This window comes from Panthera tigris, chromosome B4 (genome assembly GCF_018350195.1).
Source record: "Panthera tigris isolate Pti1 chromosome B4, P.tigris_Pti1_mat1.1, whole genome shotgun sequence".
In the NCBI taxonomy this organism is placed as follows: Eukaryota; Metazoa; Chordata; class Mammalia; order Carnivora; family Felidae; genus Panthera; species Panthera tigris.
Genome location: NC_056666.1, coordinates 18040039 through 18059179, shown reverse-complemented (window position 1 = coordinate 18059179; position 19141 = coordinate 18040039). Strand labels below are relative to the sequence as shown.

Below are 19141 nucleotides of genomic sequence, written 5' to 3'. Positions count from 1 at the left end.
ACTGAAGGATTAGATAAAAGAAGGATTTACAAATTACAGTCTTTGATCTATCTCAGTATAATTTGAAGATCTAGGGAAGAGATTAGTTTTATTATTATCATTTCTCTGTCTTCCCTTCTACCTGTTTCCAACTCCTTTGTTGTTTTCCTACTACCCAGTTCTTATTTCATGCTAGATCTCATACTGTCAGTATCTCTCACTTTGTTTATTTATTTTCTTACATATCTATTCATTTTTTTATATTTTGACTTTTTATTTTTTTAATATGAAATCTATTGCCAAATTGGTTGTTTAAGTCACATTCATATTTTGAGGGAACAATTTTTTTTAAACATCTTTTCTGGAAAATCTCAAATTTCTACCAAAGTAGAAGATATATTATAATGAACTTCCACCTACTCAAGGCCTTGCTTCAGTAATTTCAACCCACAGTCTGTCTTGCTTCCTCTGTATTACCACCTATACCCTCAACACCACTAATTTTGAAGTAATCCTGGATGTCAAATTAGATCTCCTTTAAGCACATCAGTATATAGTTCTACAAGATTAGACTTACTTTTTTCATAACTAGCATCTTATACTTAAAAATAACTATGTTTCCTTTTTATAATTACATTTTTGGTCCATAGTATGCATATTTTATTATTTAAAAATTTTTTATTTTAAGTAGGCTCTATGCCCAATGTGGGGCTTGAACTCACAACCCTGAAAGCAAGAAGAAAATATAACAAATGTCCACTACATTGAGTCATCCATTTCCTCCGGGGATAACTGTTCTTTTCACATTTTCATCTCTCTCTTTTATGATACTGCTTGTCTTTAATTGCCTGATGAGTTTTGGTTATTCAGTGAAAGTGCTGAATGAAGGCTTTTGTTGCTTAATGTAGGTAACTTGAAAGAATTTCCACTGCTGTTAATACAGAACTGTTTTCCTGAAAGGCTTCTCCTTTGGGAGAAGGAAAAGCAGGTGCTATAGAGGTGGGCTGGGGGTGTATGCTTTCCTGTAGGGAAGTAGTTCCTGGCCTCAGCTACACACTAAAATCTTGTGACTAAGTCTTAAAAATCTTGATGCCTAGGCCATGATACTAACCAATTAACCAGGATCTCTGTGGGCAGACACAGATACTAGTATTTTTTTTTTAACTCTTCATATGGTTCTGATAGGAACCCACATTTGAGAACCACGTTCTTTGGTGGGGGGACTAAGGGGTAAGTTAGTAAGCAAGCAGACAGGCAAACAGCGATGCCCCAATTTTTTCTTCTTGGATGAGGTTCTCTTTCTTTATTTCCCCCTGCAAACCTATAGTGTTGATCCTGTGCAAATCCAAACATGACTTTGCCTCTTTTTTATGTTGTAATTACGTCATGATAATCTCTTCCTAGGCCCATGTCCGATTATCTTTAGATGGCAGGGATCTGATTTTACTTTATGAGTTAAAGCGCTTCTGTGGTCATGGGAGGGGCACACAACGGGACCTGAGTGCTGGTTTTCAGGGAGCTCCTCTGAAGAACTCTTCACCACCTTTGTTGGTATTTGTATGTCAGTTCAGCCTGACCCCCCCAAAAATGCCACAAACTGGGTGGCTTCAAAAACAGAAAGTTATTTCCACACAGCGGTGGAGGCTAACATTCAAGATGGAGGGGCTAGAGGGTTGGATTTTCCTGAGGCTTCTCTCTCTGGCTTGGAGGTTCCTCCTCGTAGCCTCACATGGTCTTTCCTCTGTGTGTGCATATCCCTGGTGCCCCTTACTCTTTTTATAAGGACACTAGTCCTATTGGATTAGGGACCCATGCTTAAGACCTCATTTAACCTTAATCACCTTCTTGCCCTATCTCAGAATGTAGTCACATTGGGCATTGGGGCTTCAATATATGAATTTTGGGGTGACACAATTCTGTCCAGAACAGTATTTTTTACTTTGATCTTAGAATATGTGTGTAGCTTCCCTGGAAAGACGTGTAGTGAACCATGCTTCCCTCGGCTGGAATTTCTGCTGTTTTTACTCAATTCATCCTGATCCCATCTTGCCTGCCTCTTCCTGGAATATCTCAAAAATTTCTGGTCCAATAATTAGATTTTAAATGTGATTATTTAAAAAATGTGATACAGTACAGTTATTTTATACTCTCTTTAATAACTGATAACCGTGTGTGTGTGTGTGTGTACATGAGTGTATGCGAGTAAGATCAGTGAGTCTAGTAAACTATTGAATTAAGATTGGCTTTAACAAATTTTTTTTATTTTTTGTGAGTGACAGAGAGAGAGGGAGACAGACAGACAGTGCACAAGCACACAAGCAGGGGAGAGGCAGAGAGAGAAAGAGAGAGAGAGAAAGCAAGAGAGAGGATCCCAAGCAGGCTCTGTGCTGTCAGCACAGAGTTGAATGTGGGGCCGATCCCACAGACAGTGAGATCATGACCCGAGCCAAAAGCAAGAACCAGAGGCTCAACTGACTGAGCAACCCAGGCACCCCACAAAGGCTGAGTTTTATATATCTAACTGTATCCTTGACCAAGCCCTAACCATCCCAAGGAAATGAATATGAGGGTCTCCCTCTACTCTGTCAGAGACCAGAGTGAGATGGTAATATCACCTAGACCAAAATAGAGATTAAGTGGCCCTAAATATAGAGATTAAGGAGATTCAAGCAAGAGCTTGATATATCACAATTTATAACATTATGTAATGGTAAACTCCTAAATTATTTCCTAACACTTTCACTACAGTAAACAACACAATCGTTAATACCCATTAAGGACAAAGCACGCTACCAGATGTCCTGGAGTGGCCTTGGATTAGGCTCCATACACCAGGGATTTAGTTCTGGGTTTGTCATTTGTGATACAGGCTTACACAAGTCATTTAGCTTTTCTTGTTTGTCATCTGTAGGAATAATAATAATGCCTGTACCATCTACTGAAAAGGAAGTACAATTATCCTCTGTCTAGCCCCCAAGGCTCTGTCAACCAAGTATCAAGTAAGTTATATTTGTTGAACACTCAGTACCTTAAACTGCTATTGCACACATCAAAGCATTAGCATCACTAAGATTGTTTTGGAGTATTTTTTGACCTTGTGTGGTGAATACTGAATTGCACAATAGTAACTGCATGTGGGCTATAATCAGCCAGCATATTTCATCCCAGTTACTTTACAAACATCTAGTTAATTCATACCCTCAGTTAGCAACGCGCTGTGTATTTAGCGGGCACTCAGGAAATGCTTGTTGCATTCATTAGTCCGAAATACATTGCTGTTAATAAATACAGAAAGAGACAGACAGGGAACGTGAGACCTGCATAAGTATTTATCAAGTGGTTTTCAGTCTTAAATGCTGGAGGGAATATAAAAAGAGCAAAATATGTGACTCCTATCCTACCAGATTTTAGAGTTTAATTGTGGATATGGTCAATTATACCATTAAAAAGAAAATAAAGTAGTGAAGAAAGGGGGGGAAAAAAAGAGACAGAAGCTTTTGTTTTATACCTTCATTAGTTCATGTCACCCAAATGTCACTCTTGCCATTAAGTCCCGTATATACTAAGCCTAAACTATTCATGGGCGCACGAGAGTGGATTAATGTCTGTAGTTTCTCTCCACAGCTTCCGCAATGGCTCCAAAAAGACTCATAAATAGGCCCGTGATGGGCATTGAAAATGTCCTCCTTATGGATCTAATTCTTCATCTTGGTAACAATAAGTGAAAAGATCCATAAATACAGTTTTAATTAACAGCAACGTTGAGATGTTTAGAAATAGACTGTAGGCCCTTTGAATCTGTTTGGCCTTCTCATAAAGAATTTTGTTTTTCCCAGAGGGTCAAAATTAATTAATGTCCCTACAATTTATTTAGCAGCCCATTGTTTCAGAGATGCCTAAACAAGTTCAGTGAGCCGTATTAGTGTATCAAGGATGATATAATCAGGCTGCTTTGAAGAGACTGCTCTGTAAAAATATCCTGTCTCAAGTACTGATTAACAGGGGGGGATAATAAAGTATTCTGTCAGAATGATTACTTTTCTTTATCTGCGGACATTACTTGTGTACAATATTGCATAATGACCAGATTCAAAACTTTTCATGTGGCCTCTAATGAACTCACATAAGCTACAAAAGTTCAAAAAAGAAAATATAGCCATCAATAGTCTTTAATTATTCCATTAAAAGGTATTAACTGATCACTTATGTCTGTTGTTTTTTCTTTTGAACAATGCACAGAACTTTTCCCATGTCCACTGATTATATTATTACCTTTTCCTAAACTGAGCCTAGGATACTTTTGGGGCATCAGCAAGTGTTATACTAGCAGCCATGCTCTGGAATTTTCAAATACTGTCTTAAGATAAGGAGATACTGTTATCTAGAGACCTCACAGACATTGTATGGAAATGTCCCTGTCTAGATCTTGGTTGCAAAAATGAAAATTGCCTTCTTTCTCATAAGTTCTCATGGGAGAGAAACAAGGATTTATCCTCAAGAACTATCATAAAAGTAAAAAAACAAATATTCATCTAAATGTATATTCACTGTTGTGATGTTTACTATAGTGAAAGTGTTGGGAAATAATTTAAGAGTTTACCATTAGATCACTTTATAAATTACACGATATCCCAAAAGTAGAATATCATGTTAAAAATATTTCATAATGTATAAACTTGTTCATGAGACATTTATCAAATCACGGAATCTAGTAGAAACCTATTTTTATTTGAAAATATGTATATTAAGAAAGAATGGCAAGATACACAAACATAAAGCTTATAAACGATTATATTGCTCTATTGGGATTACTAGACAACTTTTTTCTTTTTTTTCTACTTATTTATACGTTTAAAATTTTAGAAAAAGATGTATTACCTAGTAATGTAAAATTGATGAAAAGAAATAATAAAGAAAAACTAAATACTAAAAGAGTAGAAAAGATGATCATTCATTGTTTTTAAGTGGTAAAATTAAAAATATCCAGCTCATTTTCTGTGGGGAACAAGCTTAGGAATTCCCTGAGCAGTCACTGATGGGTTAACAAGGCATAAAGAATTAGAAAGGCATAGGATGAACACACCCAAGTTTGGGTAAACAAGATTAGGTAAATAAGGTTAGGTAAATGGGGCAAAGGCCTCCAATGTAGGACAACAGTATAGGACAATAGCAGAAAGCTGTTTTCACAGGAAGGAAGGACCAAATTAGGTAAACAGGTAAAAAGGCCAAAGACCATAGCAGGGCAAAGTTTCCCAGAGGGGAGCTAATTAGCAAAAGAAAGATGCCTTGTTGACCCTCAGGTAGCAGGCTCTTTCTTGTTCCCTAGGCCAGTTTAGGTAATCAGAAGTGGGGCCTCATGTTTGCTTTAAACAACCTTCCACCCAGCACTAGAATCTTGTTTTGTATTGACCCAAACCCCTAACACCGCATATCTCCAAAACCCCTTTTCTCCATGCCCATGAGTTAATATTCATGGCCATGAGTTAACGTTTACAGTTTCATTGTCTCTCTGTGCATGCCCATCACACCCATCATGCTTGTAAGCCTTCTGATCTTAATAAAAGCAGCGCAAAGATGCTTCTTCAGGGCTCTCATCTTCTCCCAGACGTTAGCCTCTCTTGCACTTTTAATCCTGTGTCCTGCTCTCTTGCCGGACAAGAGAGAACTCCAGACCCAGAGTCTATGACAATTTTCCACAGACACATGTAGGTGCTACCATCATGTATGTTAGATTTTCTTTTGAGGTGCAATTCCTGTTTTTACTTCTTTTCTTTCTTTTTTTTTTTTTTTAGACTTATTCTCCCTCTCCTCTACTTCAACCCTATCACTCATCCAAGTAATCCAAGTTAATAATATATATATATATATATATATATATATCCTTTTTAAAAAATCTTTCTCTTCATGCTTAGTTATTCATAGAAATATCTATGTAGAATTATACACGTGCACAAATAAAGGGGCATGAGTCATTGTTTTAGAAAAAAATTGTATCATACTATAATCATTTTGCATATTGCTTTTTGCCTTTAATACGTTTTGTAAATCCCTACGAATCAACTGTATAGTGCTAAACTCACTCTTTTTAGTGGCTGCATGATGTTGTATGCTTGGATTTAACAAGTTACATGAGCCTCCAGGCTGTTCCTCTAGTTCCCAACAGGGGGCAATGTTGTCCCCAGGAGATAGCTGCCAATTTCTAAAGACATTTTGAGCTGTCAATACCAGAGAGAAGAACACTAGTAGTATCTAGTGGCTACAGGCCAGGAATACTGCCAAACACTATGTAGTGTATAGGGCAGCATCTCAAAAATTAATTAAATTACCTAAAACATCACTCGTGGCCATGGGGCACACCCGCAGACCATATTCTGATCTCAGGGCACTTGGCATTGGCTGTCTCTCTGACTGTAATCCTCCTCCCTTAGGAATCCAAATAGCTCATTTGTCACCTCCTTCAAGTCTTTTTTGAATGGCATCTTCTCACTGCCACCTATCTAACCAGCCTATCTACTGCAACACACACAACTATCCGTATGCCCACTCAATCCTACTTAGTCTATTCCTTTTTCCACTCAGCTTCTAATGGGGGACATAATTTATTTACTTATGATATATGTTCAATGATCTCTTCCTTTCTCCTAGAATGGGAACTCTACTGTGGAAGGTGTGTTTTATATTCACTAATGTATCCCCAGTACCTAGAACAGTGCCTTGCATGCAATAGGCGAATAAATGAATAAGAGAACAAATAAATGATTGTATGAATGAGAGACATTCATTTTATTTCCCATTATTTTAAAAATTTTTAAAGTTTTTATTTATTTATTTTAAGAGAGAGACAGCATGAGTGGGGGAGGGGTGGAGAGTGGGGGGCGCGGAGAGAGAGGGAGAGAGAGGGAGAGGGAGAGAGAGAGAGAGAGAGAGGGAGAGAGAGAACCCCAAGCAGGCTCCACACTGCCAGCACAGAGCCCAATGTAGGGCTTGAAATCACGAAACTGCAAGATCATGACGTGAGCTGAAACCAAGAGTTGGACACTTAACCCACTGAGGCACCCATGTGCCCCCTCCATTATTTTGAATGAGAAACAATGCTGAAGTCAATATCATTATACACATGTGCTTATGTGTTGGTTTTTTTATTTCTCTATGGCCAGAATGCTTTCCAAAAGGACATTTCCCCATAACTATGTATGAGTATCCTTCTCCAGCTACCGACTCTCCATTGCTCAACCATCTACTGATGGCTTTTGAAAACCTTTCCCAGCTGCTTATTTTGATTTGAATTTTTCTGATGACATGTGGACTTGGGCATCATTTAATATTGTTGTTGATTATTTGAATTTGATCATCTGTGAATCAGTTATGCAAATCTTTTCTGGCTGTTGAAATTGACACCTGTAGTTAAGTCTGTAAGTTATCCATATGTATCCTACTTGTAATTGGCACCATTTTTTTTGTCTAAACTATCGTTTGCCTGTTGATTTTGTTTATGGAATTTTTAGGCCACAGCTATAATTTTATACCATCAAATATGTACATCTTTTCTTTTGTAGCTTCTGGGCTTTTAGAAGTGAGATCCTGCCTTTACAGTGCATATAGTTTTACCCTCTATTTTCTTACAAGAGTTTTATTGTTTTTATTTGTTGCATTTAAGCCTTTAGTCCATCTGAATGAATTTCTGTATATAAAAGACACAAAAGAAAACCTGGGGTTTAATTTCATTTTATTTCAGCTGTATAACCAGATATGCCAAAACCACACTAAAGACTATATCTTTTACCCCACATAACTGACCTTTGTTATATATTAAAGTCTCCTAATTACTGACCTCAGTGTCTTAATTTTCTATCCTGTTTGTTAACTTACAATCTAGTGTATACTAACTTCATGCTTTTTAAGGAAAAAAGAAAGAAAGAAAGAAAAAACTGGTAGGGAAGAGTAAATACAACTTGGCAGGTCAAAAGGAATAAGAATATTCAATTTGGATATGAATTAGGGACCAAATTTAAAACAAAAAAGGACAGCTACACTGTAATTGAAGGTCATATTATTTTCAAGCTGCCCAAATATAGAAATAAAAGTATTCTTCTCTGTTTACTACCATAAAACGGCTGAGACAATTGCCCATACCTTTTCTTTGAAAAGTCACTTTAATTAATTCCATAAAACCTTGTTCTTTTTTCATTGGACCTATGCTTCAATTGTTTTGACCGATATTGTATTAAGTAGAGTTCTCTGGAGAAGCAGAACTGATAAAATATGTATGAATCTAGAAAGACATTTACTATAAGGAATTGGCTCACATAATTATAGAGGCTGGCAAGCCCCAAATCTGCAGTGTGGGCTGGCAGGTTGGAGACTCAGGAAAGCCAATGTGTCAGATGAAGTCTTAAGGCAGGCTTGTGGGGAATTACATCTGCTCAGGAAGGCCAGTCTTTTATGGTCTATTTAGGCCTTCAACTGCTTAGATGAGGCCCACCCACATTATGAAGGGTGATCTACTCAAAGTTCACGGGTCTAAATGTTCACCTCATCCGGGGTGCCTGGGTTGCTCAGTCGGTTAAGCGCCCGACTTCGGCTCAGGTCATGATCTCACAGTTTGTGAGTTCGAGCCCCGCATTGGGCTCTGTGCTGACAGCTCAGAGCCTAGAGCCTGTATCAGATTCTGTGTCTCCCTCTCTCTCTGACCCTCCTCCGTTCGTGCTCTGTCTCTGTCTCAAAAATAAATAAACGTTAAAAAAAATTTAAATGTTCACCTCATCCAAAAACACCATCCAAGTTGACACAGAAAAGTAACTGTTGCAAATATCTAAGGTCATTTTTTATCACTAGAAGAGCTAGATTTTATCCTTAAGAGAATTTAGAAAAGGTTTATCCCCTAAGAAAAGTTAGATTCCTAAGGGGGGAAAATCGCAGAGTACACAAGACTTCAGGGTAAAAGTAAATAAGAATAAAAGCTGACTTCCACTCTGACTCTATTACCCATAAGACCATGAAGGATTACATTAACCTCAAATCACAAGGAAGGAGGCAAAACTTGTGAAAAGTATGCTGATGTTCATTCTTAACCATCATCACTTTATGTCTCTGCCCCTACATTTCAGAGGGACTGAAATAGAATGGGTGGCTGCATCATCAGCAGGAGAATTCTTATTACTGCTAATTGTACATCTTTGCCTATTATATGCATTAATCTGAATGCCCCTACTTGTTCCTGCCCCAACTGGACACTTTTTGACTCCACCTTTATGGGATAGTAAATAAAATCTTTGAGGCTCTTAAAATATGAGTCGTGGATTTCCTTGGTGTGGCAATGTCAGTTCTGAGTCTATTCAATAATCCAGAGTTTAAAAACAAGGACTAACTTTCTTTTCATGAGTTCTACCCACACACAGACATAAGGAATATTCTCTGATACTCATCCAAATTGTTAATACAGATTTCCATGAGTGGATTATTTGGCCTGTGTGTCTCTGGTAGACTTACCTGGTGTGTGATCAAAGTCTGGACTCAATGCCTCTGCAGGAATTCTACTGCCAATGGCCCAGTCTAAGTCATCTTGAGAGTCCTGAATAAGACTGCAGGCTGTGGTCCAGTTTCCCGAAGTTGTTTCAAAATTACAACTTCCTATTGTGCTCGTGTACTGGCCTAAGGAAATGAAAATATCAACAGAATGTTCTGAAAATATATATTATATACTTTATTACACTACACTTGTGATTATTTAAAATTAATACTTGCATATTTTAATTATTTATTAATAAATGTAAAGAACCAGGACATTTGCACCCATTGGTAATATCAATTGTACACTGTAGGTTTTTTTTTTCTTTTTTCATCATAAAGTCTAGAAGTAGTGCACGAATACTGTCATTTATCCATGAAGGAGTTATATGGGTTGACTAATAATATTATAGATGATTGATAAAACTGTGTCTACACATGAGCAATGAACATAATATTATGATAATGCAGATAAGTCAGGTCAAATAGATCAACAGCTCCAGTTGTCTAGATGTTTAATTCAGTCCCTCTGTTTACTCTGGTGTTTGAACAGCACAGACCATTAGAGGGGCAAAGTCATTAACTAAAGAAAAGGTGCCTTTGGAGAAGTAGTAAACTGCAGAGGACACAGATGCTCTCGGCATACCACACCAATCATCCACATACATTTCAGAGCTAGTCACGAAATACTGAAAAAAGTTCTCTTCTAAGTGTTGATTGATAACTCATTAAAAATTAAGTTATTTACAATGAGAAAAATTACTATTTAATAACTGAATGTCTACTACCTAGTCATCTATGAAAAGTACCATCATAACATGGTGATATATACTTTCATTTTTCTTTATTTTTTTTCTTCTTTTCTTTGCACAACAGTTATTATTTTTGAGCATTCACTGTAAAACTGTTGTACAGACAGAATGATTGGGTTATTTAATCAGTATGAATCTATTGAGATTGTCATTGATTTTTTCCTTCCTTTTTAGAAAGATGAAGTTTGAGTTACTTTTAATATTTCTTCTCTGGATGGTTTCTCTTCATAACTTCTTCTTAACATAAAATTAATACTAGCATATAGAAACTTTATCAGAAGAAGAACTTGGCATCAAATGGATGCCAAACATATAGCAAACAAAGCTTTAATATTTCTTCAGAAAATTTTCTGGATCCCTGAAAATATTTCACTAAATATCCATATTTTTACTTCTCAGGCATGATTGCATTTTATCCCTAAATTCTAGAATCATTTTTAATTATGTACATTTCTTTCATTCATTCTACATGACATATAATGTATTTAATTCTATATTCTTATTTATGGGCTCTCTATATCCCCTTTTTATGTTTATCATTCCAGTATTGTGAAAAAATAGGTTTATATTATGGTATACAATATGGCTAAAAGAAATCCAGTTCTCCAGCTGTTTAGCTAACACAACCACAAACATGCCGAATATTCCAATATAAATACAAAAAACAGCCATATGTGTTCTTTAGAATGATGTCACATACAGCTTCTGCACTATTGCATTTCTATGTAACTGACTCCCTAACACATACGACCTACAATAATTATTCTATATCCTTTTTGAATCTCTGTAACCACTCTTGAACCTTCTGTCCCACCTTGTCTAATATATGACTTTATGTATGACTCTGAAGAGATCTATACAATCAAGATAAAATTTCTCTTATATTTCATTCTCTCTAACTCAAATTATGCCATTTTCCTTTCTCTTTTCTAGAGCTAATCTCAGTTTATGATCTCAACACCTTACCAAACACTGCTATTAGCATTCCACAGCTTCAGTGATTTCAGTTAGAAAACTTTTCCAGGCCCTTCAGTCTCATATTTTCTACCAGTTCCTTTCTTATAACTTGCAGACATAGCCAGGTGCTCCTCTTGATTTAATTTTACATGCCTAAATTTCTCACTCTGTATAGATAGCTTCACTCACCCTGGCCCATGGTCCTTCACACTTTCATGCAGATAGCCTCCAAATCTGCAGCCAGGATGAAATGGAGATGTTTATCTTCAAATGTGGGCTGAATATTCCACTTGGAATCTGCAACTATCATCTCAAAACCAAAAAGCCTAAAGTGAACTCATCACTCACCTCTCGAAATTAGTTCTTCTGAGATTATTGCTTAATTTCAGAGCATGAATCTTCTCTCTCTTTTTAAAGATGTTAACTTTGGAGCTATCTTTGATTCTGCTTTCCTCATTTCCATGTCCAATCTATCACCAACACTTGCAGGTTCTCCCTTCGAGAACTTACTCACTCTTTTCCTTGAAGTTCATAACCCCTATTACAGTTCCATTGGTTCAAGCCCCTGGTTTATTTTAAGAGTCTACTTTTTTTTTTCAGTATAGCCTTCATCATATCAACTTTACAAACCCGAAACACATTAGTTATCTCTAAGAAAGCTCTTGTGTTTTTTCCATTGCTCAAAATATCCTGTTTTTCACATTGTTTGAATATACTCTCTTAAACCCCTCGCCTTGCATACAACAACCTTTCCTATGATGCAAAGTGTTCTTGAAACTCAATCTCAAAATTGCCTCTATGCCAGACAAATTTTTTTATAAAATTGTCTCTTAAATAAAAACAGATTTTTTTTTCAACTTTTATGTTTAGGACTACTTTTCTCTCTTTTACGAATGTTTCTCTCACAGTGGGATGCTCATTTATCAGTCATTTCTTCCCTCTCTTGTAGAGGACAGACTGCCATTGCATTTGACTATTCATCTTCATTCACTCAGATATCTAGAGATGACTTATAATTTATTTAAGCAATTGTGAGGTGCAATGTTCTCTTCTTTCCTTGTACTGATTAGTTTAGCCATAGTCTTGGGATACAATTCTAGACAATGAGCCATATTGTGAAAAAGGGACCTAGGAAAAGTTTGCCTTGTTCTTAAGAACAAATCAAAAGAAAGAGAATCTGTTTATCCTTTCTGAGGATATCATTATAAACATGTTATCCTTGGGACTGAAGAGATTATATGGATAGGTGACTTGATTAAAAAGTCAGTTATATGAAGATGGCAAGGATAAAGAAGGAAGGAGTCCATATAGTTCTAATATTTTGATAAGAAAAGTTGTTGCATTCACCAACTTTAAGGCTCCTTGCTTTTCACTTCTTGCTATTTCAGATAACACATTTTCCTTATTATATCAATCAAAAATGCAGTTGGTTCCAACTAATAAGTATACTACTAAACCCAAGTAATAGTAGCTAAAACACACAGGAATTAACTCATCTCAATTAAAAATGAGTCAGGAAGTTGTTCGTGTAAACACGGCATTGTGGTTCAACTGTGTGGTTGTAAAGCATATATTTTCCATCTTTTCTGCCATCTCGTCATCCTCAGGCTCTTCATGGTTGCATGACTGTTGTTCTTACCAGTATCACATATATTAAAGGCATTAAAAGAAGTGGGAAGAGGAGGGGTATCTGGGTGGCTTAGTTGGTTGAGCATTTGACTCTTGAATTCCACTCAGGTCATGATTCCAGGGTCGTGGGTTGAGACCCACATCAGGCTCAGCACTGTGTGTGGATCCTGCTTAAGACTGATTCCCTCTCTGTCTGTGCTTCCATCCCTGCTCATTCTCTTTAGGAAGGAAGGAAGGAAGGAAGGAAGGAAGGAAGGAAGGAAGGAAGGAAGGAAGAAGGAAGGAAGGAAGGAAGGAAGGAAGGAAGGAAGGAAGGAAGGAAGAAAGGAAGGAAGGAAGGAAGGAAGGTGGAAGAAGGAAGGTGGAAGGAAGGAAGGAAGGAAGGAAGGAAGGAAGGAAGGAAGGAAGGTGGAAGGAAGGAAGGAAGGGAGGGAGGGAGGGAGGGAGGGAGGGAGGAAGGAAGGAAGGTGGAAGGAAGGAAGGAAGGAAGGAAGGAAGGAAGGAAGGAAGGAAGGTGGAAGGAAGGGAGGGAGGGAGGGAGGGAGGGAGGAAGGAAGGAAGGAAGGAAGGTGGAAGGAAGGGAGGGAGGGAGGGAGGAAGGAAGGAAGGAAGGAAGAAGGAAGGAAGGAAGGAAGGAAGGTGGAAGGAAGGAAGTGAGGGAGGGAGGGAGGGAGGGAGGGAGGAAGGAAGGAAGGAAGGAAGGTGGAAGAAGGAAGGTGGAAGGAAGGAAGGAAGGAAGGAAGGAAGGAAGGAAGGAAGGAAGGAGGAAGGAAGGAAGGAAGGGAGGGAGGGAGGGAGGGAGGGAGGGTGGAAGGAAGGAAGGTGGAAGGAAGGAAGGGAGGGAGGGAGGGAGGGAGGGAGGAAGGAAGGAAGGAAGGAAGGAAGGAAGGAAGGAAGGAAGGTGGAAGGAAGGGAGGGAGGGAGGGAGGGAGGGAGGGAGGGAGGGAGGAAGGAAGGAAGGAAGGAAGGAAGGAAGGAAGGAAGGAAGGAAGGAAAGAGAAAGGAGAAAAGCCTTTTTTTTTTTAACTATCCTGGGGCTTTTCTTTCTAAAAGGGATACCTTCTCAAAATTTCCATGTATATCTCATTAGCCTCTGGTGGCTGCAGGGAAGTCTGGAAAAGATGGCATTTGTATTTGGTCACAAAGCTGCCCCAAATAAAACCAGAGTTCTGTTTTTAAGAAACAAAAAGGGGTGCTAGGCAACTAATAGGAACTACCATGATGTCTAAACTTGTTGAGGTCGAAATTTCTGCTACAAGCATATTAATTAATGTATCTTTTCCATTCCACCTAGCAAATCCTACTCACCTTTGAATGCTCGATTTATGTCTTATCTTTCCTTTTCAGACCATTTCAGTTCTCTGAAATTATGTGTACATGTGTGGTTTATGGCACTTAACAGCAACTATAGTCATTAGAATTCATTTGGAAATTCATTACTTCTTCATTGTAGATCGTCATCGTAATTGTTTACCATTGAATTACTAAAAACATTTCTATGTGAGTGGTATTACTACTTAACCCTGTTACAACCATAAGTGCTTCCATATAGAACTATTAAATGATAGATGATACAAGGAACTCTGTAATATTCCTTGGTGATGATTATGTGGTCAGTATTTTTTAATGGTTATTGTTTTAGAAAAAAATATTTTCTAAATTGTGACCTTTGTCATGATTCCTCGAATAGATTCAAAGCATTACTAACAACATTTAAACTACTGGCATTTTCCCAGTAGGAGGGTATTCAGCCACATGGTTGTATGGTTAGTGTAAATTTTGGTCAATTTATATTTTTTAAGAGCTGGCCCCGTAATTGATTATTGTTCATTACTCATATCCACATATTTGCCTTATTTTGCTATACCATAATGTATCATACTTGAATATTTAATACTTTATCCTCAGTGTGAAATTGCTTCATAGAGCACTACATTGATAAGAATCTCAAAGAGTCTCGGTTCAGTGGGAAAGAAGGATCTGACTGGATAATGATGTTTGTAACTGTTGTAAAGGCAGGCGAGAATGTTTTCACCCACGCCTTGCACATCCCTAGCCTAGAATACAAAGCACACTTAATACAAGCTTTAGGTGACAATGTTCTTCCATGTAAGAAAAGAGCACATTTTTTTTAACAATTTTTTTAACGTTTATTTAGTTTTTGAGAGACAGAGACGGAGCATGAGAAGGGGAGGGGCAGAGACAGAGAGGGCGTCACAGAATCCGAAGCAGGCTCCAAGCTCTGAGCTGTCAGCAGAGAGCCCAACAAGGGCTTGAACTCAGGAGCCGTGAGATCATGATCTGAGCTGAAGTCAGACACTTACCTGACTGAGCCACCCAGGTGCCCCCAAAAGAGCACATTTTTAAACTCAACTGTTTATTTTAAAAAGAAGTGGTTTCATTTTTTCTAAATGGTGCATTTTTGCAACAGAAGTTAGAGATGCAAACGAAAATTTTAGCTTTATTTATAACCTGCAGTAAAAATTTACTCATGAGGAACAGCTACATTTAACTTCTAGTAAGTATAAAGTCCATGAAATATATACACTATGACTGATAAGTTTCAAGAGAATATAAAAATAATGAAATGGAAGAGGCCAACATTATTAATCCTTGAAGACTGAACAAATATGTTCTTTATGGCATTTAATTCTCAAAGCACTCTATAGGTTGGATGTGATTATATCTAATATAAAGATGAGAAAATGAGTCTCTGAGAATTTAAATAATCATTCAGCATGTGAGGGTCAATATCAAAATGAAGTCTTCAGTTTAATAAACCAAAAGTCCATTTCTTCCTTCTATTTCTCCAAAGGTCATTTAAAAAACTTTGTCATTTATTTCATCATCCACAATAGATTATCGGATTGCAGGAATCTAACCCTGATGCATCCAATGTATCCCAAAGACTATCAACATAAAATTCTGATGAAGTCAATTTGCAGAATCAATAAGTCACCTGTATACTCCTGTGTGTGGATGTGAACAACGCCTATCAAAAGGTCTTTAGGAAAGTGACTATTTCATTTGTCAACATATTGTTTTAATTTTATTAAATTCAAATACAGCTTGCAGTTGTCCACCAAAATTGTAGGTAACACGAACAAATATAAGTACATAACGGACTCAGTTTCTGAAAATCAAAACTGCCTTTGTACTGTGGGAAAATAAAAATCACATAAAGCAGTCCGAGAAGAAAAATGAGTGAAGGCAAGGAAACAAAAGCAACATTCATATTTGAAAACCAAAATACCTAATAACTATTTATGTTTTATAAGCCTATATTGCATGGGCACATGTAATTCTGCAACTATACTTCCAAAATAAACCATGATAACCTTATTATTATTATCACTTGTTACATTTCAAAAGTAATAAGAATTTTTAAAATTTATTACCAACTTTAAAAAAAACCAAAGAACACTATATTTTACTATATTCCCCCTGCCCTGCCCACCCCGCCCCCCCCACACACACACCGGTTTTTGCCTCCACCGTTACTACGGTTATTGAAGTTTACGACAAAATCTTATTCATTTTTATACATTCGTTGTTTAGAAAGTTGTTCCTAGCCCATACTAAGAATAGGAATAAATGGAAGAATATATTCCGTATGTAAATGTTTTCAAAACATTCCTCTCTTAAAATGAGAGGAAGAAAAAATTTTTAATTCTTTAAATTAAATTAAATTAAATTATTTAATTAAGTAATTATTTTTCTATGTGCATGTGAGAGCTGTCCTTTCTCCTCTCTGGATTATGTATATCAATGTCATAATGTTCCAAATATTTTTCCTTAGAATCTTTCTTTGTTTTGCTGGCGGTTATTAAATACTCTACTTGTTAGGCCCGGTGGAAAATTAGTGATTTCACAAATGGTTTGGAGCATTGTTTTAGAGCACCATTGGAATCAGTTCTCTACTGTCAGTATCAAAAAAATATTTTTTGGTGCACCTAAGGAAAACAGCTGGAAAGAACAACTAACTGGAATTTAAGTAAAAACTTAAAAAAAAAAAAAAAAAGAATACTAGAAAGTATTTTTCAACGTATTATAAATTTTGTTGGAGATTGCATATATATTATAAGGGAAATAAATAATAGTTTATAAAATCAAGATTATTATAGTACTGGGGCACTGACAGTACCATTTTAAGAAGTGCCTATGATTTTCACTCCCTTTTATATTTTGATTTTAAAATGAAAGTATAGGATTAATGTTGAGAAATTTATGCTAAATGAAATAAGTCAGTCACAGAAAGACAATTACTGTATGATTCCAAATACTGTGTAAAGTACCTAGAGTTGTCACATGCATAGAAACAGGAAAGAAAATGGTGGCTTTCAGGGGCTGGGAGAGGGAAAATAGATGATTATTGTTTATTTTATTTTTTTTATTTATTTTAAAAAAAATTTTTTTTAACGTTTATTTATTTTTGAGACAGAGAAAGACAGAGCATGAACGGGGGAGGGGCAGAGAGAGAGGGAGACACAGAATTGGAAGCAGGCTCCAGGCTCTGAGCCGTCAGCCCAGAGCCCAACACGGGGCTCGAACTCACGGACTGCGAGATCGTGACCCGGGCTGAAGTCGGACACTTAACCAACTGAGCCACCCAGGCGCCCCTAGATGATTATTGTTTAATGGGCATAGAGTCTCGATTTCTCCAGATGAAGAAGTTCTGGAAATGGATGGTGGGGAAGTCTACAATAATGCGAATGCACGTAAGGCCACTGAACTGTACAGTTAGGAATGGTTAAAATGGTAAATTTTATATTATGTATATTTTACCACAATTTAATAAATGTAATAAATGAAAACAAAGAGAAAATGAACACTTCAGAAGCATCATTACTATAAGATGCTGAGGAATGAAAACGATATTAAGTTTAAAATAAAAACTTAAACATGACTTCTGTGGTTCTCCCTTCCTATACACGCATGACATTTTCCCAGGGGTAGAGTTGAACCCTTTCTCTCTTTGACTCTAAGCTAGACTTTTTAATTTGAATGGCCATTAGAAAGAACCAAGAGTGACATTCTAGACTTTCCAAGGCTAAGCCATAAGAATTCTTGTTGTTTTTTTCCTATGGATCCTAGAATGCTTGCTCTTTTTTTTTTTATTTTATTTTTTTTAATGTTTATTTATTTTTGAGACAGAGAGAGACAGAGCATGAGCAGGGGAGGGACAGAGAGAGAGGGAGACACAGAATCCGAAGCAGGCCAGGCTGTGAGCTGTCAGCACAGAACCTGATGCGGGGCTAGAACCTGTCAACCGTGAGATCATGAGCTGAGCTGAAGTCGGACGCTCAACCGACTGAGCCACCCAGGCGCCCCTAGAATGCTTGCTCTTGAGATCATTTACTCTGGTAAAAGCCAGTCCCATGCAAGATATCTGATTATCTTGTGATAGCTATGTTATGGAAAACCCAAGCCACATTTGATTACCCTGGAGGATGAGACGCCATGTCAAACCAAACAGAGAGACCAAAGAGAACCAATGTGCCAAACATGGAGGGGATAAAGCTGTCTTTAAAGTGACTCTCCTGTTTCAGCTATACTAGTTGAAGACATGTAAATCAGAGACAACTGGCATTGCTGATTCTTTTCGCAGTTAATGATCCACAAAATTAAAAGCCAAATGAAACTTTTATAGGCCCCTAACTTTTAGCGTAGTTTCCTATGCAGCAAACACTGCAACAGGTAGCCTGAGTGGTACCAAGATTCCATTCGAACGCTTGTCAGTAAGACGTATGAAAAAAACTTCTTTGGATTTAAATACATACTCACATTTTAAAATTACGTACTTGCTTTTATACATGACTTTTAGACATCACTTGAATTAAAGCTTCAATTGAAAAAACAAAAACAAAAACAAAAACAATGTGGCCAATCTAGTCGTCTTTTCCCAGAGCAATGTAACTGATAAAATGAATCATTAAACTAGTATTTATTTAAAGCGCTCACTTTTAACCTCATGTATAAAATCAACCATCTTTTGGAAAAGGCATGGAAAAGGAAATGAAAAGCAATGAAGAAATGTAGATGGCTAGGTCAGTTTCTGGCAATTAAAATTCTGACCCCACACACAGTTCTGCACAATGACATGTTGAGAAATTTCTGTGACGAGATTTGCTGCAGTGTTTAGTATGGGGGTAAAATGGTTGAGAGAGCTGAAATTTAGATATGTGGAGAGAGAAGTTGGAGAAAAAAAAAACCAACATTTTGGCTACTTTAAATCTACTCCAGTGCATGAAAAGAAC

At 37.1% G+C, this 19141-nt stretch overlaps 1 protein-coding gene across 1 annotated transcript in view; it reads right to left on the bottom strand.

Moving 5' to 3' along the window:
* Positions 1–19141, bottom strand: part of MALRD1 (MAM and LDL receptor class A domain containing 1) — a 778752-nt gene that overhangs the window by 214407 nt on the left and 545204 nt on the right. Inside the window, exon 35 of the mRNA XM_042993660.1 lies at positions 9469–9630. Coding sequence (XP_042849594.1) covers positions 9469–9630 — 162 coding nt within the window. The remainder of the gene's footprint in view (positions 1–9468; positions 9631–19141) is intronic.